The 25,851-nt window shown below is 53.2% G+C and overlaps 9 protein-coding genes across 9 annotated transcripts; 6 read left to right on the top strand and 3 right to left on the bottom strand.

Moving 5' to 3' along the window:
- Positions 1 to 479: 479 nt before the first annotated feature.
- Positions 480 to 1,856, bottom strand: J4E88_004850 (uncharacterized protein; the record flags this gene model as incomplete). The annotated part of the gene is made up of 3 exons (XM_049398493.1): positions 480 to 1,023; positions 1,079 to 1,439; positions 1,493 to 1,856. 3 exons carry the CDS (start codon positions 1,854 to 1,856, stop codon positions 480 to 482), a joined length of 1,269 nt encoding a protein of 422 aa, XP_049256054.1.
- A 2,346-nt stretch (positions 1,857 to 4,202) lies between these two features.
- On the top strand, positions 4,203 to 6,100 carry J4E88_004851 (uncharacterized protein; the record flags this gene model as incomplete). Its single annotated transcript, XM_049398494.1, has 2 exons — positions 4,203 to 4,362; positions 4,416 to 6,100. 2 exons carry the CDS (start codon positions 4,203 to 4,205, stop codon positions 6,098 to 6,100), a joined length of 1,845 nt encoding a protein of 614 aa, XP_049256055.1.
- A 456-nt stretch (positions 6,101 to 6,556) lies between these two features.
- On the top strand, positions 6,557 to 7,863 carry J4E88_004852 (uncharacterized protein; the record flags this gene model as incomplete). The annotated part of the gene is made up of 2 exons (XM_049398495.1): positions 6,557 to 6,637; positions 6,718 to 7,863. 2 exons carry the CDS (start codon positions 6,557 to 6,559, stop codon positions 7,861 to 7,863), a joined length of 1,227 nt encoding a protein of 408 aa, XP_049256056.1.
- Positions 7,864 to 10,104: 2,241 nt separating this feature from the next.
- Positions 10,105 to 11,058, top strand: J4E88_004853 (uncharacterized protein; the record flags this gene model as incomplete). Its single annotated transcript, XM_049398496.1, has 4 exons — positions 10,105 to 10,374; positions 10,421 to 10,517; positions 10,571 to 10,861; positions 10,925 to 11,058. The coding sequence occupies 4 exons, from the start codon at positions 10,105 to 10,107 to the stop codon at positions 11,056 to 11,058; spliced, it is 792 nt and encodes a 263-aa protein (XP_049256057.1).
- A 651-nt stretch (positions 11,059 to 11,709) lies between these two features.
- Positions 11,710 to 17,028, bottom strand: J4E88_004854 (uncharacterized protein; the record flags this gene model as incomplete). The annotated part of the gene is made up of 4 exons (XM_049398497.1): positions 11,710 to 12,674; positions 12,721 to 14,142; positions 14,193 to 16,994; positions 17,025 to 17,028. 4 exons carry the CDS (start codon positions 17,026 to 17,028, stop codon positions 11,710 to 11,712), a joined length of 5,193 nt encoding a protein of 1,730 aa, XP_049256058.1.
- Positions 17,029 to 18,251: 1,223 nt separating this feature from the next.
- Positions 18,252 to 20,067, top strand: J4E88_004855 (uncharacterized protein; the record flags this gene model as incomplete). Its single annotated transcript, XM_049398498.1, has 2 exons — positions 18,252 to 18,747; positions 18,926 to 20,067. The coding sequence occupies 2 exons, from the start codon at positions 18,252 to 18,254 to the stop codon at positions 20,065 to 20,067; spliced, it is 1,638 nt and encodes a 545-aa protein (XP_049256059.1).
- A 567-nt stretch (positions 20,068 to 20,634) lies between these two features.
- J4E88_004856 (uncharacterized protein) lies at positions 20,635 to 21,815 on the top strand (the record flags this gene model as incomplete). Its single annotated transcript, XM_049398499.1, has 2 exons — positions 20,635 to 20,708; positions 20,759 to 21,815. 2 exons carry the CDS (start codon positions 20,635 to 20,637, stop codon positions 21,813 to 21,815), a joined length of 1,131 nt encoding a protein of 376 aa, XP_049256060.1.
- A 569-nt stretch (positions 21,816 to 22,384) lies between these two features.
- J4E88_004857 (uncharacterized protein) lies at positions 22,385 to 23,509 on the top strand (the record flags this gene model as incomplete). The annotated part of the gene is made up of 2 exons (XM_049398500.1): positions 22,385 to 22,506; positions 22,627 to 23,509. 2 exons carry the CDS (start codon positions 22,385 to 22,387, stop codon positions 23,507 to 23,509), a joined length of 1,005 nt encoding a protein of 334 aa, XP_049256061.1.
- A 383-nt stretch (positions 23,510 to 23,892) lies between these two features.
- Positions 23,893 to 25,071, bottom strand: J4E88_004858 (uncharacterized protein; the record flags this gene model as incomplete). Its single annotated transcript, XM_049398501.1, has 1 exon — positions 23,893 to 25,071. One exon carries the CDS (start codon positions 25,069 to 25,071, stop codon positions 23,893 to 23,895), a length of 1,179 nt encoding a protein of 392 aa, XP_049256062.1.
- Between the last annotated feature and the right edge of the window lie 780 nt (positions 25,072 to 25,851).

Here is a 25,851-nt window from a genome sequence, read left to right on the forward strand (position 1 = left end):
TGACGGATCGAAAGGAAAGGGAATTTTACGACCGGTGCATCGCACAACTGGCCTTTATCTCCGCGATATGTTTACTTGCGCACGACAACCTCAAAATGGTGGCGCCAGCTGTTAATGTCAATGTATGCGAATGGCTCTGCACTATCTCTCTACAATTACCGCGTTGTCCTTTCGGTACTTAGCACGAATAGCACACCATCCTCAAGTCCATTTGCAAAGCCAAGGTCTAATTTTGACAGTAATTCATTGTGAGACTAAATCACGCCAAAAGCGACAGCGTATGGTAAAGAGACTTGGCGTTGATACAGATAAATGTCTTCGCGTCATCACGGGCCAATTGCGCCGTACATATTACAATCGTTTCATGTGAATAAAAAGTACCTGGGTATCCAACTATCGAGCGGCTCAGCCTCCTTCCTACTGGCCTAGACTAAAGATGCAAACGAAATCCTGACTTTCGGCCGTTAAAAACATTCCCATTACCGAGACCGGCGCGGTCCTTCCCCATTCTCCAAGTGTGGACTTGCCCAGTCGATTTCAGGGTTATACATCTTGGGGCTCCCCCCGCTCTTGGAGTTGGAACTACTCCCCGCCTCTCCGACATCATTGGTCACAGTGACTTGTACGTCTGTGCTCTTCATGATACCAGACCCTTTTTGGTCGTCGTCAAGGATGGCCCGATCGCTCTCGTCGTCGCCGTCAAGGATGCTCTCGCCAGGTAGCCTAGAGTGATAGGCTTTGCTGCCTTGGAAGTTCTTCATGTGAATGCTGTTTCCTTGTGCGACGCTAGAGTTCCCATAGCCGTAGTGTGGCGTTTTGCCCGAGCCCGTCAATGTCGAGGGCATGAACTTCTTGAAAAGATGATCGAATGCCTTGCGGAGCGGAGGGAGGGATGCGATGAGGATGCCGATGGAGAGTTCGGAGCTGGACCAGATGGTAAGATTCACGCCGTCCCATGTAGGATCTTGCGTCTTGGTGATGGCTTTGAGTTCGATAGTTTTGAAGATTGAGCATATCGTTGCACTGTGAGACGTCAGTGGTAGCTCACCCACAGGGACTGTGAAGCTTGTTCGCTTACGGGATACTCAGCAGGAAAACGATCCTGATACCCAGTTGAGTTCGACTGTTCAACTGAACGCGCGAAAGATAGATCAGAGGCGCAGCCATATACACCACGTCGGTGATGATGTTGCTGATACCCTGGGTATAGGATAGTGCGAGTGTGCCCTTTGCCCAGCAATGGCTCTCCCCGGTAAACCCGAAGTTCCAGTTCCGTTCCAGGGGTGTGCATCCGAATAGCGTCAAGACCGGTGCAAGGAAGTTGAAGGCGGTGACCATCAAGATCGAGAGCCAAACGATAACTTGGTACAATTTGGAGAAGTTTAAGACGAGCAGCCAAGCGCAGATGGACCATTTGAGAAAGGCAACGGCAATGATGTCTGAAGTCATCAGTTAGCAATGGAAAGGTGGTAACGTGAAGTTGCAAACTCACTGACGATCTGTGTGATCCAAAGGTGATAGCTGTATGTCCTGAGATTCGGAAAGACCGTCGGGTCCATGATGTGGCGCCCGAGACCATTGTTGACAACGACCTGGTTCAGTGATGTCGCTGTGATGTTGAGAGCCTGGTGGACTCGTGTCAGCGACGAATTCCACACAGTCGGGACGATCTTCGGGACTGGGGGAAGACTCACAGTGGCTATGATCAACAGGTAATCACAGGCAATGAACTTGCGTGATCGCAGTCCGTACACGACTCTCCATACCAAGAAAGCGGTACTAATCACCGTTAACGTCCAAACCGGGATGAGGATCTTCAAGCGTTGGTCCGGCCATTCTTGTGTACCTGCGTCCATGATGCACTGCAGCGGGGTCGTTCAGGTGCGGAATGGCATGGATCGCAAAAGTCACAATCGGTGAACAAGAGGAAAAAGCAAACAGCCACTCAATGATCGGGAGTGCCCCGGGGTTTTCAAGTATATTCCTTCGCGCCACTCATCTCTTGCGTCGGCCGTTCTGGTTCAAGACGGGCGAAGCGAAAGCTAAACAGCACGGTCGCGGGTGACGGGAGAAGGCCGCCAGATCGATCAAAGAAGGTGCACTCGCTCGAGACCAACTTTCGAAACAATCCAACACGGGGATATCCAGCTCTGCATCCTAGGGTGACGGCCGCCGAGCTGATCTGGCAGTGATGCCGCATAAATTGAGGCCCCACATGCTGCGTATTTAACCCATTATCACCCAATGAGAACGGCATCCAGGGTGGGCGGGAAATCATGATTCAAGCGTACACTTTAGAAGTACAACCGAACAGGTCACACCATGTAGAGTCGCGATTGTGGCTATGTGTGCGCATGAGAACTTCTGCATAGGACGACGCATCTTGTAGATCTTGTTGCAGATCTCAGGCCCGCCTACCATGGTCGCAACGCTGGTGGAACACTGGAAGGGTGCATTAAACCGACGGTCAAAGAGCGAACGTGCGATCTTGCATCGTCTCACGGTGCTCGGGGTTGCCGCATGGACGTTGCGCAATCTTTCGTCTATCGCCCCATGAGATGGGAATGGTGGAAGAGGTGGTAGCGAGTGCAAGGCCAAACAGCGCTAGAGGTGCTAGTGCGGTTAGCGCATGAGCTAAATGCAGGGCGAATTCTCCGCATACTCAAACTCACCGGTAGAGCGAACCGAAGCCACCTTTCACGGCACTAGCTGCCCAAGATCTTCTTCTCTTTCTAGCGCTCTACCTAGTGACAGAAAGAACATTCCATTATGTGCGCTGCGACATTCTCTATCGTCGACCTGCAAAGTGTCGCAATGTCATGTCAACGTGCGGCTGAGCCCAAAGAGAAGATACTTCACACTCCTTCCTCGGGCTCTCCTCGTTGGCCCGCATGTGTGGGCCGATGCACAGCAGCAATCGGGCCTAAGACTCAGTCTACAGGGAAGAACGCAGAATATTGAGCTGAAGGGGGCCGGGTCTTTACTACTCCGCGGGCCGCCTGACTCAGTATCCTGACGCAGCTCCAGCCGTGCAGAGGGGAGTCCATGGTGCGCCCATGAGAATATGCCTTTCCGATATTCATGTTGCATCTGAGTTTCGACTACGACAACGTGGACATCGCCGCGCTGGCATTCCTCACCGTGGACGAAGACACCATAAAGCTATCGATACGGCAGAAGAGAAGGCAATGATAGGCGGATCGGAAGCTTAGCGGTATGTTTCCTGCAAGCGAGGTGGCCATCGATCCCGAATCGCGTCCACTCTCCGAAATCATGGTACCTGGTTCCCCGAGATGGTCTCAGATGGCGAATCAAGGATCGAGGTCTCCTGGTGGCCTTATTACGCTGCATATCCCGCAACAATGTACCTGCCGTGTTCCAGAGGAGCGGCATCCTTTGCTGCAGTCCTTTGCAAAATCTCCGAAGCCATAATGCGTTCTCAGAAAGTGCCGACCCCAGCTTTTTAACGTGTACGCCGCTGCCGTTGCCAGACCTGTAGCTTGAACTCAATCACATGCTGGTCTGGGGCCGAGGACATCTGTCCATGTCTTGTCTCCCGTCCAAAAGTGGGGCCTACATCCGGCAAGAACACCCTGAATCGCTAACTCGGTCCTTCTGTACGATGCGCTCTCTACGACGAGCCGCAGAGATTTTCATTGGCCCACATCTTCATCAGACCACCGAACGTACCTCGCTTCCATGTTCACTGCTGCTGCCGCTGGCTGGTCATGAGCCTGATCTCTCTGGTGGAAGAACGTTAGCACCCCGGCCCCGGACCGCAACGGAGCCCACAAGTCCCTGATGTTCACCGGGAGTCAGGGAGTTGTAATTGCACGATCCCTATGCGGCCTGTTTATAGGTTCAGATTACTGAACCCCTACCAGAAGGATTAACGTCCGCATTCTAGAACAAATTTGTACATGGCAACCGCCAGCGCCGCGCCACGGCATACAAACAATTTACCAGACTATTGTTCGCCCTCGCGGTATTAGTGGGTCGATCAATTCCTGGATGGATTCGGTAAGATAACACCGCAATGTAGGCCTTCCCACGTGGCGAACATGTTCTCGACCAATGCGAGCAGCGAGTAAGTACTTTGTTCGGTCCGTATAAAGCATCTAGTGGCTGCACACCCTCACAGGTTCATTGCAGCGCGCATCCAAATTTACTTTCGTTTAAACTTAATATTTTGGACCTCCAAGATGCCTGTATTCTCTAGGTTAGCCGTTGCTGTTCAGCTTCTTGCTGTAATCCTGTCGCCAGTTCTTGGTGCCGCCGCTAAGCCCCAGTATGACTATGTCATTGTTGGAGGCGGTGTCACTGGATTGATTGTTGCCAACCGCATCACTGAGGACAAGAGCAGTATGTGTTTCAGCCCCAGACTTTGTCGAAAACTTCACTAACATCAGTCCCAGAGACTGTCCTTGTCGTTGAAGCGGGTGACAACGTCGATACAGATGCAACCAAGATCCCATACAAGGCCAATGACTTGACCTCTGCGGCTGGTTTGATCTGGGAGAACATCAACTCCCTACCTGAGCCGGCTATCGGCAACACATCGTACCAGGTTGTTGTTGCCAAGGTCCTCGGTGGTGGATCTGTCATCAATGGCATGGTCTACGACCGCGGCTCAGCTGCCGACTACGATGCGTGGGAGGCTCTCGGCAACAAAGGATGGGGTTGGAAGGGAATGGAAGAGGCCTTCATCAAGGGTACCACTTTCCAACCTCCCACTCCCGATGTTGTCAAAGACTTCAACATCACTTGGGATGAGTCGACCTACGGTAACGGACCGTTGACCGTCTCAATCACATCCAACCAATATGAGGATATCAAGGACTACTGGGCGGCGTGGAAGGCCACTGGTATCTACATCCCAGAGGATGGAAACGCCGGCGAAGCCTACGGTCCTTCCTGGTACGCCAACACAATGGATGCGACCACTGGACGCCGCGCACATGCTCGCTACGCGTACTACGACCCCATTCAGACTCGTGCCAACCTCCACATCCTCACAGGCACCACAGCCGACAAGATCATCTTTGACAACAAGAAGAAGCCGCTCATGGCTACTGGTGTCGAGGTTACCGACAAGACTGGAAAGACTTCCACCTTCTACGCTAAGAAAGAGGTCGTCCTGGCTGCGGGCGCTATCCAGACACCTAAGCTCCTTCAGCTCAGTGGTATTGGCCCCAAGTCCGTCCTGAAGGCTGCCGGTATCGACATCAAGGTTGAGCTCGATGCTGTAGGCTCCAACTTCCAGGACCACCCCTACGCCACCGTTGTCTTCAACACCACTTCCAACTACTTCCCTAACCAGAACTCGCTGATGACCAACGCGACATTCAACGCTTCCGCTTGGGAGCAGTACGTTGAGCACAAGACTGGTCCTTACACCTATGCCCGCGGTAACGCCCTGGCTTTCATCTCCCTGCCTGACATTACCAAGGACTTCAAGTCTCTTATCAGCACCCTTAACAGCCAGACCGCCACCGACTACCTTCCTAGCATCTACAAGAACAGCAAGCAGCTCGCCAAGGGCTTTGCTAAGCAGCGTGCAGTCATTGCTGACATCTTCGGCCGCAAGGATGCCGCCGTGGCCGAGTTCCCCGTTCCCGCGGACGGCTCATACGGTCTTGTCGGTGTCGAGAAGCCCCTGTCGCGTGGTACCGTCTACATCGACGCAAAGAACCCCAACGGCCCTCCCAACGTCGTCTACAACGCCTTTGTCAACCCCATCGACCGTATGGTCATGGCCGCTGGTATGCGATTCTTCCGCACCGTGTGGGCCCGCCCCGAGCTCGCCAGCCACAAGATCTCCGAGACCGTCCCTGGTGCTCAATACACCTCCGACAAGGAGATTTACGATGCCCTGCTTGCCCAGTCGATGTTGTCCCCTACTCTTGCTCACCCATCTGGCTCTTGCCCGATGATGCCCGAGAAGGACGGTGGCTGTGTCAGCGACAAGTTGTTGGTTTACGGCACACAGCATCTGTCTATCATTGACGCTTCTATCATCCCTATCATCCCGTCTTGCCATCTCCAGGCCACCATGTACGGTATTGGTGAGAAGGCTGCTGAGATTATCAAGTCCAGGTAGAGCGTGGTGATGGATTGAACTTCTTCTTGTATATACTTAGTTACTTTAATGCATCTAGCGACTACATGAGCTGTGAGCGCATGTAAAAGTTGCATTGTTCAAAATTGCTTTGAGGACTATATTCCTCCGATCACCTTCTTTTGATGCCACCCAACTCAGTGAATACCTCCAGGCCACACTGAGATCTTGGGATCCCGGGCTAGATAATGTGGAAGGAAGTAATGAGGAGCTGTGTTTGATTCGACGGCGCGTACCAATCCTCCGGTGACTGCGAACAAGCTTCCGCTCGTTGAACGCGTGAGTGGGTCGGCCCCACTAGTGCCCCTCCATCCCACGGTTGCGTCACTACATTCCCAAAAGTTTAGGCTGCGCACAACTACGCGCGACTGCTACATTACCTCCGCCGCAATCACAACTTTCAGTTTCAAATCTACGTATACGTCGGGCTCCGCTATCATGAAGCTACTCAAGAGTCAAATCGAACAGAAAACGGGCGCGGGGTTCGTCACCCTGCTGCCTGAGGAGCCAGAGGATATGGTATGCGCTCCACAAACAGATCGCCATAGATCACATGCATCCGAGTCCCTCTTGGCTTCATTATACTGATATCATTACAGTGGCACGCGTACAACCTAATCCAAGAACACGACCAAATACGCGCCAAGGCAGTTCGTCGAGTTTCGAAGACATCTGACGCCGGCTCAACGTCCTCGCAACGAATCGCTCTAGACCTCACGATCGCAGTAACCTCGACCGATTTCGATATTGGCTCCGGACAACTCCATGTGTCTGGGCGCGTAGCAAAAGAGAATGAGCACGTAAAATTAGGGCAACATCACACGTTGGATTTGGAGCTAAATCGCAAATTTACCATCGAAAAAGCCGACGGTTGGGATAGTGTCGCGTTGGAACAACTAAAAGAGGCATGCGACGCGTCGAAACGAGCGGAACTTTGGGCTGTTGTACTGGGAGAAGGTACCGCGAACATATGCATGATCACTGAGCATCAGACGATACTACGGCAAAAGATCGAGGTCTCCGTACCCAGAAAGAGGAGAGGTGGCGTAGACGGGCACAGCAAAGGCATGGACAGGTTCTTCTCGACGACACTTTCGACGCTACTACGGCAAATCGACCTACCGAATGCCTCCAGCACACCCCAAGGCAAGACGCTCCCGCTCCTCCTCGCCAGTCCAGGCTTCGTAGCCTCGGCGTTTCTACAGTACATCAAAGAGGAAGCGACACGGACCACCAACAAGCCGCTCATGGCCCTCATACCTACGATAATCATCGCGCATTCGTCATCGGCGCACGTACACTCACTCAATGAGGTGCTCTCATCGCCGGCGATAACGAACAAGCTGTCCGACACGAAATTTGCGCGCGAGACGGCATTGATGGACAAGTTCAACACACTCATGCGACAAGACGACGGTCGGGCGTGGTACGGCCCGCGCGAGGTGGAGCGCGCCGTCGCCAAAGGCGCAGTCGGGCGCGGTGGTGGAGTGCTAATGATCAATAACGCCCTGTTCCGCGCACAAGATGTGAAAGAGAGGAGACGATGGGTGAAGCTAGTCGACCAAGTGCGGGATGTGGAGGGTGGCGAAGTCAGGGTGCTCAGCTCATTACACGAGAGCGGCAAGCGACTAGAGGGCCTTGGAAACGTTGCGGCCATTCTCACCTATCCCCTGGAAGACCTGGATGAGGACGACGGTGACGACACGGGCGGCGTTGACGGTGAAGACGGCGAAATGATAATATAGGCTGGAGGATACATGGCCCTCGGGATTTCAACTTGCGCTTGGGAATATTTGCGAATACCTCCAGGCTCTACCCAGATACGACGACACAATATACCCATCATGTATACGTTCGCATGTACCGGTTCTCTAGCAAGTGATGTTCGCGGACACACAAGGCGGTAAGATTGCCATGGTCCTTGCGCCACAAGCCCGTGTGAAACCTGTTGCATGCTGACCCAGCCCCCTCTAGTGCCCTGCCTGAGCAAAAAGAGAGCAGGCTTTTTTCATCGCTCTCTTTTGCTATCGCTGCGGTTCGAACAGGCCGGAGTTTGGATGTTCTCATCTCACAGAAATTACCAAAAAAATGGTAGCTTCTCTTTGATTGAGCGTGTCATCCTTAGTGCAGGGGCCATGCTAATCTTCTCTGTATCGTTTCAAATTGACCAAATGCCCGAAGGCGAAGAGAAGAGCAATTCGTGATCTCATATAGTCGTGCGGTGCTGGAAAGTCGCGTACGGGCGAGTTTGGACATGGGACGGTGGAGTGGCGGGATATGGCTCGTGCGCGATCCGCAAAACGTGGAACGTGGACTCAGGGGTCTTTAGGCTACGATCGGACACGTGCAGTGACGTCGGCTGGAACTTCACAATCTTGGAATGCATAGTATTGGTGGGATGCGATACTACAATATAGGAGCGGTTCTCATAAGATAATCGCATGTAGTTAAGAAATGTACCATTATCTCGAAAGGGAAGTATAACCACCGTCGAAGACCTAACACGGCTCATTGTTCACTTCGCTTCATCTCGCAGCGGTAGGGGAGTTTGCGTAGAGGTCGTGGAGGCACTGCAGTTCTACCTTGAGGCGTAATCAACAGGCACGGTCCATCACCGCCCCCTTCATCTGTGCAGGCATGTGGGTATGCTGTGGCTACAAAGTATCGATTGGGCTTAGAGAACGTGGTCGTAACGTACCCTGGAGTATACATTGCGTTCTGCTTCGGCCGGCCGATAGGCGCAAAACCCGCGATACCTCCTGGATACGCCTTTGCCCGGCTGTGGATCTGGAGATGCTCCTTTGTAGGTATCTAGGTGAGAACTTAGGATCAGGAAATATTGGGTAAGATACGAAATCCAGAGCTGCATTGATTCTTAAGACGAAGAGATTTTCGCGTTCGGATATTCTGGTGGTAGTGCTGTGGCTTGCCCGAAGGAGGGCGGTCCGTGAAAGCTGAAGCTGACCTTGGTCTTCGTAGCTATGGCGCTGACGACGGCTGAAGTTCAGCAAATTGTGACATCAGTGTCTCGATATTCTGTATTCTTTCAACATAACGGCCTTGAAGGAAGTAGTCGCCTGCCTCTCAAGATGCAGAAAGAGAACATGATTCGTGCCATTCTAGACTTGCTAATATAGAGCAACTAAAAGGAACAGATCAACTCGGGAGTACGGTTCGCTCGCGATGTTACTCGCAGGTCGTAAGTTACCTAGGTATCATGACGACGCGCGTACTTGCCGGACGAAGCTCTGGTCAGTGCTTGCAAGCACCAAAAGCCGCGTCTCCGTTGAAGCATCTTACTCTATAAGAAGCCCGACCTTTCTAGTAACATTGACGTAGGCTTCGGCACGAGTTAAGGGTGTTAGGGTGGTGTACATGTCGTCGAATGATGTGTCTGGGCGATGCAGCTCACATCCTCGGATAGGACGGGGGATTTCACTAGGCGATGACGTCACGCGCAATCCGCGCGCCGGCCGCGCGACGCGGACATTCCTTTCTTGAAATGTCCGCTGTCATGCCTCAAATTGAAGGCTGGAAACGTGTACGGGAGAACAATAAGACTTTGCTATCATGCAAAAGGTGTGTTATTTACCAAACATCCAAAACTTGGTTTTTGAAGATGTGCAGCATGACCTCGCGAGTTAGCCATGACAGCTAGTTACATAGATGCAGTACATGCCAATCGAGGTTGCACGATACCAAAACACAAATTGAAAGTAGCTTTGCTGCTTCTCGGAGGCAATCAAGATGACAGAAGGACAAGCACACGGAGCTGTCGCACTGGCCGCTCAAATTTGGGCCTTGGCCTCTCATTGAGACAGGTGAAGGTGGAGCTACAAGGTGAGAGACAACAAAATGCGCGAACCGTAGGCATCTTCGCTCACATATGTAGATGACTGAACAACGAGGTCTGGCTCTCTCTCTCTCTCTCTCTCTCTCTCTCTCTCTCCTCGCAACCTGTCCAGAACAGTAACATGACGTGCGACATGGAGTCCCAAGACCGATCACCCATGTACGTCAGCGACCGCGGAAACGAATACAGCCAGCCTGCTTCTGCATCTCAGCAGCCGCGCGCCGATGAGTCGCCCGGCCCCATACTCTTCTACGGTGTCCAGGACGTCTACGGGCAACTCAGCAACATGTATACAAGCAGCTTTAAGAATTCGATCTTTACCTACGGTCCCCCGAAGTTCAGGGAATACTGCTGTGTGGAGCAGTTTTTCCAGCATGCTAAGGCGCTTTGGGCGATGGACACTGTAAGTTTAAGCAGCGGTGAGAAAACCAGAATCTAACACTTAACAGGGATCCGGCGACGCGATCATGAGAACATCCGACCCGAAAAGGCACAAAGCACTGGGGAAAAAGGTTAAGAACCTAGATGTTAAAGAGTGGAACGAAAGTATGATGACGTCCTCGTGTCACAACGAAGAAATCGCTAATCTAAAGCTGCAGTGTCATACAAGGTCATGTTGAAGGCAGTTGGCTTGAAGTTCACCGTCTCAGAGTCGTCTGATGCTCTCCGCGCAATCCTCCTCGCAACCTCTGATCGCGAGATCGTCGAGACATCAAGGGACATGACTTGGAGTTGCGGCTTGACGCTCGAGGAGGCGAAAAAGCACAAGGGCCGCTGGCCTGGCAAGAATCTTCTCGGCAAGGCGCTTATGGAAATTCGTCAAGAATTAGTGGACGAAAAGGAACGCCAGACTCGTGGTTTCGCTCCGCCAAACGATGCAGTCGCGGGAGGTGAGTTATGTCTTTGCGCATCCTTGTGGTTTACGATCTCTGGAAGAACTGACGTGCGCGCAGGACAAAGCGAAGAAACTCGACATGATGACGCCCTACAGAATGACATGGACCTTCTGCGACTCAAGCGGAGGGCAGATCCAGTGTACCTGCAAGAAAACGATGACAGGGCAGAGAAGAGGGTGAAGCGACAGTAAGTCATCGCGAAATCTGGTTTCTGTTCATACGCATACTGATCTGGCCCTAAGGCATTCGGACTCCAAAGCGACACAGACCGAATCGCCTGCCAACACTGAACAGAATGCTGAAAAGGGACTGGCTGAAGTGTGGTGGTTTCCCAAGCCGGCACGCACAAAGCGGCACAGTCATGGAGGATAGCGGAACATGTGCGCAGACAGGTCGCAGCATCGTCGCCACATAGTCGGGGTAAAAAGTCCGAGGTCAGTAGCTCAGGGTGTGAGAGCTCGATACCGATAAAAGTTCTGCGTGCTTTTTCATGGATGCATGGTCATGGCTGTAGTGTTAGTGCCGGTTTCGTAGTTCATTATTACGAATCCAACATCACAAGCCTTGAGCAATTCGATGGGTGCACTCTCAGTACAAATTATGTAAGATGCATTTATGCTAGGATATGTATGTATCATTCCAAAAGAAGAAAGAGAAAGAGAAGAAAAGAAGAAGAAGCGTCAAGCGACGAGCGATATCATCATGGTCGTAACCAACAAAAAGAGAAAACACCGATCCCCCGACCATCCATAAAATGCAGAAACCACAAGCAGGAAAAGAAAAAGGTATAACACGGTTTACCCCATCCTTCACCATCAAACACCGCCGTTGCATGCATGCCGTTACTCATCCCGATAGAACTTCTTGAAGATCAAATGCAAAAACAGATTAACGTTGACTCTGGCGACACCGTCGCCGGCAGCCGCGCCACCCCGAGCACCTTCGCCGAAGAGATTCATAAATTGGTGGTTGTCGAATTGCGCTTGGAGGAGGCCGTCCAAAGGCACCTCGGCGAATGCACCGGGAATCATCATGGAGCCCTGGGAACCTTGGATCTCGAAGATACCCGTTTGGTTGCTGGAGATGGTAATGTCCATGCGGTCCCATTGTCGCTCGTGGTATCCAGACCAGGAGATGAGGATGCCCTTCTCGGCCAGGTTGCGGGCGGAGTATTTGAAAGAGCCGAAGCGGTACTCGCGACCGCTGTTCTTGAGTTCACGCTGGTGATTGTATTGGCGGGTGAAGGGAAGGAGGAACTTCTTCTTTCCCTTCTTCGATTGCAGCGTTACCATGGCTTGTTCAATGTAATCGTTGTAGGACTTCAGTTGCGACTCTAAGAAATGTGCCTTCTCGTCGAGTGCGGCCAGTGTAGTCCGTACTCCCTCCAATTCCTTGGCGCGTTGGATACGTCTTCGGTGCTTGGTGCGGATATCGACCGCGATGGCGTTGAGTAGGTCTTGGTAGTTGTTGGTGTGCGAGATGCGGCCTGCGCGTTGGAGTTGTACCATATTCTCCAGACAGTATTGCTTGAGTGTGGGGTAGTCAAGATCAAGTACGGAGTTGGAGCCCATATCCTGCGTGTAAGTTGAAGCGGCAGACGATCGGACTACGTTGCTCTGTTTCCGCGAACGATCTTTCCGCTGTGCGATGATCTCTTCACGGACGAGAGCGTCCCAGCGGTTTTCGTCATCGGGGGTAACCGGCTTGCACATGATCTCGGTGAGGTTGGCACCGGTTTGGATGCGGATGATGTACAGCACGTAGCGCTTGGTCTCCATGAAGAGGGATTTGATTGCAGAGTCGGGATCTAGGAAAGTCAGTAAGTGGTAACTGCAAGTGGATGAAGAACTTACCCTCTTGCTCATGGTACTTGGGGTTCAGGGTCAATGTGATTTCGCTGGAGCTGACGTGCAGAAGCTCGTTCTCGTTGTTCTTGGCGCTACCGAGCTCACGGACAATCTCACGGAGTGGATCGTCTTGAGAGGGGCATAAACTTGGTAGATCTTCGATGACGAGGTTGTGAATTGCGAATACGTCTGCGAGCTTGATGTAGAGTGTCGGCTTGGTTCTTGCAAACAGATCGTTGAACTCGTCAATCTCGAACTGAGCTTCGGCGGCACGGACGTTGATCATGTTCGACCAGATATCCTGTAGGCGATCGATTGCTTCGGTGATGTAGCTGTTGAGAGGCTGCAGGTAAAGGTCATCTCCACCAAACAGCTTCCCCCCGGCGATCTGACTGAGGACCTTGGCAACAGCTCCAAGGTTTCTGTTCATCACTGGCGACAGGCCACGATCCACCACACCCCAGTGCTGAGGTTGCAATAGAGCAGGCTGAATGTAAGCCTTCCATACCCAGTAGCCGGTGATTTGTAGAAGCTGCTCTTGCGCCTCGTAGGGGAACTTCAAGCGTAGTTCTTCGAACATCTGCTGTGCGATGTACCTTACACCATATGGCATCCGGTGGAGTACCTCTTCGAACATCGTAAAGTACTGGTCAGCAACATCGCGAAGATCTTGCAGGTTGTGAATGAAAGTACCACGTGTCTCGGGGTCCTTGAGTGCTACATCTCGCGAGACATTTGGGTCGCGACGACTACTTTGGCCGGTACGGAGCTCCTCGTTGTTGATGGCGGAACGATAGATTTGCATCGGGTCGCTCTCCAGGTCCAGGTGCTCATTCTCAATGATATTCTCACGAATAACAGTTCCAAGAACATCTTTGAGGAATTTTCGGTCTCGCGGTGACCGGACGTAGTTGGCGAACAATTTGGACCAGAAGAAGTTGCCACGAAGGTACTCATGGAGATTCGCACAGCCCTCAATCTCCTCCTTTAGCGATCTTGTGAGCAGCTTCAACAGCCAGTACTCTTCTCTGCGTTTCTGGGCCAAACCAAACATACTCATTGTCAGCTGCTCGATGCGCTTGATGTCCCCCTCTGCGAGATTTTGTTCACGAACGCGCCTGAAAAGCCTCGCCATGTACTGAGGCTGCGTCTGCAGAACAAAGAAAAGCTCCTGATACTGCTCCAGCTTCCGGCGCGAGTTCTTGTTGAGTGCTTTGAGATCGAAGGGGTCCTTTGACGAGATGTCCTTGCTGCTGAGTAGGGTGCCGACGTTGCCACCGAAGTGCTTCTGGTGCTTGACGACCTCGTCAAGGGTGATCTTGTTCTTTACGAGAAGCGCAATCTTGATGTCCAGTTGATCGACGTACTGCTCGGCGAGCTCGTTCTGGCGCACATGCTGTACTACAGTCTTGCGAAGACGCTCGAACTCTGACATTCCGTTAGTAAGACATGACTATAGTAATCAAAGAGCGACTTACCAATCTCCTCATCAAAGTCGATGTCGTTGTCGTTAAGAAGATGCACGAAGTTCTTGACAGTGGACACTGGAGGGTTTGTGCCACTGGTCAAGCTCTTGTAGGCTTCACCTTGTTGACGACCACGGATGAAGCTCTGCACTTTGATGACCTTCTCCATATTCTCCCTGTAGAACTGCTGTTTCTCTGCAAACTTCTGGCGGATCATCAAACCGCGCGCCAGGGTCTGTAGTTCGACAATCGCATCTTCATGCTCTTCCACTTGACCAAGCTGCATACCGATTTGCATCCTGAGCAGCATACCACGTGCCACGGCTTGTAGATCGACGGTTTCGGGCTCTTGAGCATTGAGCTCGCAAAGAGTCTCGTAGGTCCGTTGGCGTTGCATGAAGCCTCGGCAAGCCGATTGGAGGTCTAGGATGGTGGGTTCTTGCGCCTGAAGTGCCTTGAGATCAGAAAAGTGCTTCTGTCGCGAAAGGAAACCGCGAATGTGTGACTGAAGCGAAAGAACGTTGTCTTCTTGTTCGTGCAGAAGCGTGAGGATCTCAGTGATCTCTGCACGCATGGTGCCACCCCTTGCGACAGCTTGTAAATCGGTGATCTGAGGTACTTCGGCTTGAAGCGCCTCGTGGATCTGCCTGACAGAGTTTCTCAAGACATTGGCGCGAACTTGGGACTGAAGACCAGACCAATTGACATTCGTGCTTACCAGCTTCTTCTGCATTGCGGCGTCCTTCTTCCTAGCAAGAAGACCTCGGGCAGTTGACTGCAACATTGTAATCATAGATTCGTGTTGACGAAGACCTTCCTGATCGGCACGCAGTGACTGGCGGACGCGGATTGCTCTTGCGACGGCTTGGAGTTGCGCGACCTCAGGTTCATTCTGTTGTAGCTCAGCCCATTCCCGATCGACTTGCTGGCGTAGAAGAGCGCCACGAATCATAGCCTGCACATGCATAACGGATGGTTCGGTATCGCGGGTTTGTTCGTATCGGTCGGACACGCGTAGTCGTTCGAGTGCTCCTCGGATGGCTGCTTGGAATTGCCGTATGCCGTGTTCGTGTCGCTCGATCTTCGATTTGGTGTACTGAACTTGCGCTCTGGCCTTGCGCCCACGGAACAGGTTCTGCACCTTCAAGACCTGGGCCTCATTGGCGTGCCAAAACTGTTCTTCACCCTGGAGTCTCGATCGGACTAAGAATCCTCTCGCTGCACCTTGCAGAGTAACTGCAAAACGGCGCATGTCCATGCGGTAGGTGGAGATTTGTCGAGCCCAGTCACCACGGATGCGTGCCTGCAAGTCTACGATGAGGTGCTCATGATCCCAGAGCTCCTGCATTACCATCCCGAGGCGAATTCGGACGAGAGCACCGCGCATCTGAGCCTGGAGATCTAGTATGATGTCCTCGTTCTCTCCAAGCTCGCGGTCAATGCGGTCTTCCTCAGATTCCACTGGTTCTGGCTCTGGCTCCGGTTCCGGCTCGACTTGGAAGTTGGCTTGCATGCCTGAGAAGTTGGGCATACTAACCCCAGACTTGTCCAGACCTTTTTGTGTAGCCTCCAACTCGTGGTCTTCGAACTGGAGTTTACCGACTAGATTGCCAATTCGGAAGTCGACAATGCCCTTTCTGAACAGAAGCCATGAGAGCGCGTGAATGCAGTAGATGACCTTGGGCACGTTCTTCTTCTCGTAGAGATCGACCAGTTCGAAGCGGAAGAGATCGGGGAGTTCGACTTCGGACAGGAACTTGAAGAAGTGCGCGTAGTTGTTGGAGTGCCGGTACTGTAGCTTCGGGTCGCGGAATATACGCAGCGGTTGTCCTTTGATTGACTGAACAATCTCTGCTAGTGTTATGCCGTTTCGCAGTGCCTCCTCCAATTCAACAACAGGCGGGAGGTCCGTCTCAATGATGTCTTCCATCCACTCCTTGGCTTCTCCGATATGACAGAGGTATTCGTAGGCCTGCAAGAACTGGCGCTGTTGGTCCATCCAATTCCGACTTGACCAAGTGGACGCCGTCTTTTGTGGTGTTTCTAGCCGCTGTAACCTTCTCCGTCCGTTGAGACCCACGACCTGCTGCTCCGGGGACTTGATGGCGAAGTCCTCATCGCTTCCAGCCTCGGCGAACTTGGATAGAGTTCGTAGATGTCCCGTGGATGACTTCTGGAAGCTCTTAAGTTCCGGTCGTTCCAGGTGAGTTGACAGCGGTCGGGACGAGTGGTCGCGGGTGGGCGCGCGTACGGAGTCGTTTCGCGATACGGCTAGCGATAGCGGGCGCGGTTTGGCTGTCGGCGAGGTGGAGCCATCGTACGGGGCGTAGAGGTTTTCGACACTATGTGATCGCAGGTGGCTGGAGCTTCGGGTCGGGCTAGCACTCGCGGGGCGCAGAAGCTTCTCTGGCGATGGCGGATTCGAGAACGTTGCGGGACGTAGGAGCTTTTCGGGCGATGGCGGATAGACGGGCGTCGTCGGTCGCATGTACTTGTCAGGTGACGAGGGGCTCTGCTTCTCGGGCGAGGGCGGGTTCGAAGGTGCCTGCTGCAGCGGTCGCAGCGCTTTCCGCATGCTCATAAACGTGTCTGAAGGGTCTGTCTCGCCCGAGCCGAAGTAGTCCTCTGTTCGCGGGCGCGAGAGGGCCGTCGCCTCGCTCAGCCCGCGCCGGTGCGACAGCGAGCCGAAGCCGCTGGAGGCATTGCTCGACTGCGTGCTTGAGCGGCTCGGCGGGTACTGGTTCGAGTGGTTGGAGGAGCCATTGGATGCGGTCGATGTCTGGCGGAGCGGGGAGGGCGATGTTGCCGAGTGGCCTGGTCTCGAGCGTGGGGCAGTCAGGTAACTCATGGCGAGCGCGACAGTCGAGGGCGTTACTGCGACCCAGTCCTACACCGCATGCGTCGTACAGGACAAAGGAAGATGGTGATGGCGTTGGCGTCGGGGCTCAAGAGGCCGTCATGGAGGCCCGCGATAATTACAAGAGATATGGATGCGCCTGCCGCCGAAAACAAAAATCGCGAACGAGATCAAGCGACAGTCTAAAGCCCTGCGACCAAGCGCGCACTTTTACTCTGCACGGGCGAAGAGGAATGTGAATCGGGAAAGGGAAATTGGGTATCGTAGATGAAAGGCAGCGGCGTTGAAACTGGAAGCGGACGTGTGTCGTCCAAGCTTTTGCGGATGTTTACTCAGGCTGCGAGGGCTTGCCGGCCTGTTGTCGCGCCAACCACCCCAAGAAACCCATCCACGCCATCTCCAGCCGCGAAAATCATCCATCCCGACTCCCGTCACACGGACCGGGAATCCCTCAAAACAACATCCTAGTGCTGCATCACTGTTGCATCTACCGTGTTTGTGCCGCGGAATCGCCATGTCTAGACGAGCCGACCACTTCACTTCACCATCACGTCCGGATTCAACGACCATCCCGGAAGCCCATGTACGCGTCGCGGCCATGATGCCTGAATTGCAGGGCGACAAGGACGTCGGCGCCATCAACGGCGACAGCCTTACTACAGCTCGCACGGTGAGCTATCGCGTCCTGAACCTGAACCTTAGCCTAGCGCACCCCTTGGACGCGTCCAATTATCGACTCGTCGACCTGTCACTATAAGGGAGCTCCCAGCCGGTACCGTGCAAGTCCAAACGTCGCGCCCACCACGTGAGTGTGCTAGCGAGGAATGCACTAGATGCTGATGAGAGCGTCGTACCTTACCAAAAGACTGACGACTGCGACTATTGTTGACATGTCCAGCATATGTTGATATGCGTCTTTCGCGCATACAGTGTACAGCATTGTACGTCGACTGCAGTACTGCCTGCACATCGATCCCCCTTCGGACGCGTCGTCGTCGCGCTAAAAGGCGGGGTCACCTGAAGCAGGAGCCTTGGCGAAGGAGCCCACAGAAATTCTTTCCGCGCCGCCAGTTTCTTCCAACTTTTTTCTTCTTGGGAAAGCCCTCAACTTTCCCCGGCCAGAGTCTTTTGCTGAGCACGACGGCCTGTTTCCTTCCGTGATACCCCTCTTACCCTTCTCAAGTCCCCGAGAAGTTTCTTTTCTACCACCCATCATGCCCATCTCCAACGGTGACGCCATGACCAACACGGCCGCCGACGCCTTGGACTACACCAAGGCTCTTGAGATCCTCAAGAACGAGTACCCCGAGCGCGATGGCATCGACATCAAGACGCTCATCGACTCCAAGAAGAACGGCGGCCTCACCTACAATGACTTCCTCATGCTTCCTGGCTACATTGGCTTCCCTGCCGCCGAAGTCGCCCTTGACACCCCAATCACAAAGCGCATTTCTCTCAAGACGCCCTTTGTCTCCTCGCCCATGGACACTGTCACCGAGCACAACATGGCCATCCACATTGCCCTTCTTGGAGGTCTCGGTGTGATCCACCACAACTGCTCTCAGGACGACCAGGCCGAGATGGTCCGCAAGGTCAAGCGCTTCGAGAACGGCTTCATCCTGGACCCCGTCGTCATCTCTCCCAACACCACAGTCGGAGAGGCCAAGGCACTGAAGGAGAGGTGGGGCTTCGGTGGTTTCCCAGTCACTGGTAAGTCAGACTCTACACTCTTATACCCGTGTTTGCTTTATGATGATTACCTTTTCAATTTAACTTTCGTTCATCCGCAACGATTCCGTCGTACTGTGGAGAAAATGTATCTGAAATGCCTCACAAACGCTACGCCTTGTCAATTCGTCGAGATGCATTCGCTGACAGTTGACTATAGAGAACGGCACCCTCCGCTCCAAGCTCGTTGGTATCATTACCCCCCGAGACATCCAGTTCCACGACAAGCTGGACGACCCGGTCACCGCAGTCATGTCCACGGACCTCGTAACCGCCCGCCACGGCGTTGAGCTCAAGGAGGCCAACGACATTCTGAACAAGTCCAAGAAGGGAAAGCTTCCCATCGTAGATGAGAGCTTCAACCTGATTGCGCTCCTGTCTCGCTCCGACTTGATGAAGAACCTCAACTTCCCGCTTGCGTCCAAGCTCCCACACTCCAAGCAGCTGATCGCCGCGGCTGCCATCGGCACCCGACCAGAGGACAAGATCCGTCTGCAGAAGCTCGTCGATGCCGGTCTCGACATCGTCATCCTCGACAGCAGTCAGGGAAACAGCATGTACCAGATCGAGATGATCAAGTACATCAAGGAGAAGTACTCTCAGCTCGACGTGATTGGCGGAAACGTCGTCACTCGCGAGCAGGCTGCTGGTCTCATCGCCGCTGGTGTAGACGGTCTCCGTATCGGTATGGGTAGCGGAAGTGCTTGCATCACGCAAGAAGTCATGGCTGTCGGAAGGCCGCAGGCCACTTCGGTGTACAATGTCACCTCTTTCGCATCGCGCTTCGGCGTGCCTTGCATCGCGGATGGCGGTATCCAGAACGTAGGACACATCGTCAAGGGTCTTGCCATGGGTGCATCAGCCGTCATGATGGGAGGTCTCCTCGCCGGTACCACTGAGTCTCCTGGTGAGTACTTCGTCAGCCGCGATGGTCAGCTCGTCAAGGCCTACCGTGGTATGGGCAGTATTGCCGCCATGGAGGACAAGAAGGCTGGTGCTGGCGCTGCCGACTCCAAGGCGAGCAACGCTGGTACCGCGCGCTACTTCTCTGAGGGTGACCGCGTGCTCGTTGCCCAAGGTGTGTCTGGATCCGTCCAGGACCGTGGCTCCATCACCAAGTTTGTGCCCTACCTCATGGCTGGTGTTCAGCATTCGCTACAGGATATTGGCATCAAGAGCCTTACCGAGCTTCACGAGGGTGTTGCCAACGGCACCGTCAGGTTCGAGTTGCGCACTGCTAGTGCACAGGCTGAGGGTAACGTGCACGGTCTGCACAGCTTCGACAAGAAGCTCTACTCATAGATGATTGAAGATGATATACGGAATGCATTGGGAGGGCGTTAGTGGGTGGTTGGCTGGGTTGCTAGGTTCCCTCATTAGACATGCGACACGAAGACGATTTATGTTCTTATTATGGAGCAATGGATAGGCCAAAAGCAATGATACCACGAACTATGTTCATTTACGATCAAACTCAAGAAATTGTCTTTTGCTGAGTGATGCGAAGCCCTGCCGGAGTTCTGACAGTGTGTCGACTCTTGGGCACCCTGTCACTGCTCAAGCTACTTCCTAACCTCGGCACCTCCCCGCGCGTCAACACCAACCACATGCAAGCCATCATGACGCGCCGACCGCCATTGTCGGCTCCTTCTGTCGCCGGATATGCCAAAGCTGAGTTCCACTGCTCTCCTCCTGGCTAAAGGTAGATCAACTGCGTTACGCTCCTATTGCTCTCCACGCCCCGTCGTCGCAAGCTCCTCGTTCTCGACATTGCAGGCGAAGCTCGGTGCGCGATCGTCAGCGTCACTACGGACTGTTTCCTATCTGAAGTTCGCTCAACTCTCCAAGACCGACTCCCAAAAGCGCAACATGTCTTCGCCCGCAGACCATAAGCCGTCGAAGCAGGCGTCAAAGGCACCACAGGTTCCACGGCCTAGCTCGAGGTATGCGACTACCATGATGTCTACCAATGGCGAAATGCTAACACGTATAGCGTCCTGCTCATCTCCCCTACGAACCAGGTCCTACTCCTCCATCGCGTATCGAAAGCCTCGAGTTTCGCATCTGCCCATGTCTTCCCCGGCGGCGCCCTTTCCAAAACCCACGACGGCGAGATCCCCGACGAAGACCACCCAGGAAGACATCAAGATGGGCCTGCGTATCGTATGGCAGCCGTACGGGAGACTTTCGAGGAATGCGGCATCTTACTCGCCAAGAGCAAAAAGACCGGGAAGCTGTTCACCGAGATAAGCGACGAAGAACGAGAACAAGGCCGAAGAGACGTACACGGTGGAAAGGTCAAGTTTGGAGACTTGTTGGAGAAATGGGGCGCACTTCCTGATACCGAAGCTCTGATTCCGTTCACCCGCTGGGTAACGCCTCCCAACGTGCCCAAACGCTTTACTACGCAGATGTACATCTACTTCCTGCCCCTTGGTTCTGTATCGCCGACGAAACACGCCGCACCCAAGGGTACACCACCGTCTTCGGGATTGGAAGAGGAGGACGAGATTGTCATACCCAAACCTACACACGATGGGGGTATTGAGCACACCGCTGCCCGCTTCCTGCCGCCCAACAAATGGATCGACCTGGCGCGGCAAAACAGGATTATCCTGTTCCCACCACAGTTCTTGCTTACCTTGCTGCTGGCTCCGTACTTAGCATCAAGTGTCACGTCACCCTCTTCGCCCACGCCTAGTCTGGCGGAGCTACAACTGGAGCGCGAGAAATGTCTTGACTTCCTACAAAAGCCGCGCATGTACGACGGGAAGCCTGAAGTGTCTTTTGCTGAAGCTTGCATATCTCCACTTGCTCTGGGCAAAGGAGAGTACGGGCAGGCTGGGCAGGATGGGGTTGGCGGCGTAGATAAGAACACTGCTGTTTTGGTGCTTGATCGGCCGGGGAAAGAGGTTGAAAGCCAGGGACAGGGGAGAGCGGGACTCAGAGAATGGGTTGTTACAACGAAGTTCAAGAAGGAAGGGCCACGGGATGTGGATGTACGGAGGAGGGAGGAGGTGTTGGGGAACAAGATACAGGGGAAGCTATAGAGTTGTTGGCTACAAAACGGATAGCTTGCTCGATCCTAGGTTTCTGGTCGAATCCCGAGCGTCGAGCGAGTTTAAGATATCATCTGTGTCTTCCTAATATCTCACCTGGGAAGTTTGTTGTATGCCAGGGTATAGTGCACTATGCTAGGTACGTAGAGTAGATGCAAGAGGGGTTACCAGTCCGTGATTAATGATATCGGAGGAACCCCAGGTGCCCAGCTTCCGATCATGCCATCCGGCCAATCTCGGCTATGCACCAAAAGCGAATACCGAAAAGTCGCATCATCGACGTCGCCAACAACCTCCAGGGCTAGATCTACTCCACCCAGCACACTAAACCCCACATTCGTCATTATTAATGCCAGCTCCACATATTCGCGTTTGTGATGTCGGACGACGGACGGTGGAATGTTCAGGATCATGTTGTTCGATACAAAAGTGCCTGGGAGCCCCGCCTCGTTTTTGGCTGGTATCTTTACCTACATAACATAACGACACATTATACCCTGTATCTATCTTAATCCATCTACGCATTTTAAAACGGACTTGTGAAAGAAAGAGTTATCACAATGAAGGAAGCACAGGTAGCAAAAGACCTTTCGGTCACCATCAAGGATGTCGCCGTTCCCGAGCCACAAGCCAACCAAGTCGTCATCAAGGTCGTCTATTCGGGCAGTAACCCCAAAGACTGGTGAGTCTACTTCCCAGTCATCGTCATACCTAAGCACTTGCACGATACTGTATTCACGTGACCTCCCTCTCACTCCAATATTTCTCCTTCCAATCGATCCTCTGTTAACACATCTTCTAGGAAAATCCCCGCCTACGACATGAAGCCCAACTTCAACACCGGCGACGACATCGCCGGCTACGTCCACAGCGTCGGTGCCAACGTCTACGAGTTCAAACCCGGAGACCGCGTCGCTTCCTTCCACGAGATGATGACACCGGGTGGTTCCTTCGCCGAGTACGCAGTAGGCTGGGCGCACACCACCTTCCATATCCCATCTTCCGTGTCCTTCGAGCAGGCAGCGACCCTGCCCCTTGCTGCCATGACAGCAGCCATCGGACTGCACCAACGCATGGGCTTGCCTGACCCGTGGACTCCGGCGCAGGAACCCACGCCGCTTGTTGTGTATGGCGGTGCGAGTGCAGTGGGCGCATATGCGATTAAACTAGCATCACGCGCAAACATCCACCCCATCATCGCCGTAGCAGGAAGAGGAGAAAAGTTCGTCGAGGGACTTATCGACCGCTCGAAGGGCGACACTATTGTCGATTACCGAAAAGGTGATGAAGCGGTTGTAAAGGGCATCAAAGATGCGCTCAAGGGACAGAAACTGCATTATGCGTATGACGCCGTGTCGGAACACAACTCCTACACGAACATCGTGCAGGTGCTAGAGCCCACGGGCAAGCTCACGCTTGTTCTGCCGGGTAAGACGTATGAAGGTATTCCTGAGACTGTGCAGCAGAGTCAGGCAATGGTCGGCTCGGCGCACAAGGAGGATGCGGATTACGCGTTCATTATGTTCCGGTATATGGCGAGGGGATTGGCTGAGGGCTGGTTCAAGCCGCATCCGCATGAGGTTATTCCTGGTGGCTTGGAGGGAGTGGAGACGGGTATGAAGAATCTGAGGGATGGCAAGGCCAGTGGAGTCAAGTATGTCTTCAAGATTGGAGATGAGAAATAGAAGTTGTAAGGATGGAGACATGAGCAATGCAATGAAACCTAGGAGATGGTAGATGTCATCATTTTTCTCACACAGTTGAGCATAAGAGGTGATCGTAAAACGTGGAAACGATGCTGGACGTACCGCCTACATGATAGCCGGTGAGTCTTATTTTACGTGCACTACGTGTGCCAGGAGTATCTCAACTAGGATTACAGTTACAAAAGAAGTTGTATAGTAGGCTTTGAGGTATACAGGCTTATCATCCTAGTTATATGGTAAGCACGTATAGACTATAACAGAATACATGGACTTGTAAGCTAATACTCTATTAGGTACAAAACTTGTTGTCGCTGCCACGCCTACTAATGTTCCTCCTTATTAGTGACTTCGACGAGGATGTATCAGACAACGTCGATCAAGGTCATCTCGACAACTGGGCTTGAATCGATTCCAGACCATAGCTCTTTCTGCACGGCGCTCCAATCTTGCTTCATGATGTTCGACAACGAGCTCTTCACCTGCAGTGTTGCGATCTGGGCCTGGTTCTGATTCAATTGAAACTTGGCTCGGATGATGTCGCGGACTTCTGCGCGGGTTGCTGTCGGCCTGACTGTTATCGGGAGTTCACTTGGGATGTTGTCGACCAGCCCGATTTCTGTTAACCATTCCGTGAGCTCTCGTTGTTTAGGAAAAAGGGAAGTCATCTTCCAAGATACAAGCACTTCCGGGTTCGGTTTGGGCGGCTCGGATGTATTTGTTGCTTGGTCTGGGGCTTTGGCGGGCTTCTTTGTGCCGTCTCGCTCCCGCATCCAATGCGGGACGTGAGCTGTACTAAACCGGACCTCCTCGTCCCACTTGGCATTTTCGAACCTTTTGCTCCATACTTTGGGGCTCAATGACCACGAAAGACACAAGATCACGTTGAACGCGCGGCTGTATGGCTCTAGGTCGCTTTCTCCGTACTTGAGGAAGGGGCCGAAGCTCTTCACGCTCACGTCCGAACGGTCAAAAGCCGATGCTTGCCTTCCTGCCAGGGCCTCGAACGCGCTGACAGCCTTCTTCTCCTGCTCTTGGTCGAATGGCCATTGCCCGGAAGCCCTCTCAACCTGTCTGGAAAGCTGTGCGCATGCGAGGGCGGTTCGTTGAACGGCGTGGATATTGTCGCTCTGCTTTGGGTATACGTCGATGGGGCTTGCCTCCGACTTCATTCTATCCTCCTGGTCACGGATATACTCGAGTACGTCCCTCTGGCGCACTTGGATTGTTATGCTGTCGGTGTAAGAATTGGTATAGGCATTCAGCACTAGGCTGGACAGGATGAACTTGCGGAAATCGTCCCGGCGGCCGAACATGGCGTAGGAGCCGACCTGGCCTTCGCCTTTGTGTAATTGCACGAAGCCTTTCGGATTCATTCCGGGAGCGAGAATATCGTCATTGCCGTCGTTTTTGCGCTTCCGAGCAATCTTGGGCTTCTTCTTGGTGGGCTGACTAGAAGTTGGATCCTTTGGCATGTCGGCTTTCTTCTTGGGGGCGGCGGCGGGACGGCTCGGGGCCTTTGGGGTTTTTGGCTTCGGTGGCATGTTTGCTGTGTTGGTGTCAATGGACTGAGTGATAACACCGTGGCTTGCTTACCTGTGATGGTGCGGGCGCTGCGAGCTACGTAAGGGCGTTGGACAGCGCGGTCGATGCTCAACTTGGTGATGCCAGCGGACCCAGCGCTAGGGTCGGAGTGAAGAAGAGTGCGTCAGGTTCTGCAGAACAAACGGCACGTCACCTAGATTTTACTTGCGCCCGAGGAAAGCAAATCAGAGTGACAGTAAATAGAAAGTAGCAGGGCTGAGGAGATCGGTGTAGGTGGTGGAGTCTGGCTCGGTTGCTGTGGTCGATGTCTTGCTCCATCACCTGGTGAGTGGGCGAGTAGTTCTAGTCACATTGCGAGGTTGTACCGACATGTTGACATTGCTCATTGAAAGTAGACACTCATGAGGCACAGCTGAACAAAAAAGACCAAAAAAGATGATCGTGAAACGTTGAAATGATGCTAGTAACAGGAAAACTACGCAATACTCGAGACACGCATACAAGTACATCCCAATGCAATCGCAACTGAATACGCCCCAGCAACTGCCATAGGCAGAGAGATTACCCAAACACCGACCCAAGCCTTCGTTAATGCTTCTAGATGGAGTTTTCCAAGGTTTTGAGAATGAGACAGATGCACAAGAGAATAACCTGGCGCCAGACGATCGCCAGATGGAAAACGAACAGAATGCAACTAGTAAGCAACGAAAAGCGAAAAAGTCGTTAAAAGCCCCAACGGTGGCGTCTCCAACCACCTAATGCCTCAATTAGCAAGAGGT

Source organism: Alternaria novae-zelandiae (genome assembly GCF_023758075.1).
Source record: "Alternaria novae-zelandiae strain BMP 2774 chromosome Unknown scaffold_8, whole genome shotgun sequence".
In the NCBI taxonomy this organism is placed as follows: domain Eukaryota; kingdom Fungi; phylum Ascomycota; class Dothideomycetes; order Pleosporales; family Pleosporaceae; genus Alternaria; species Alternaria novae-zelandiae.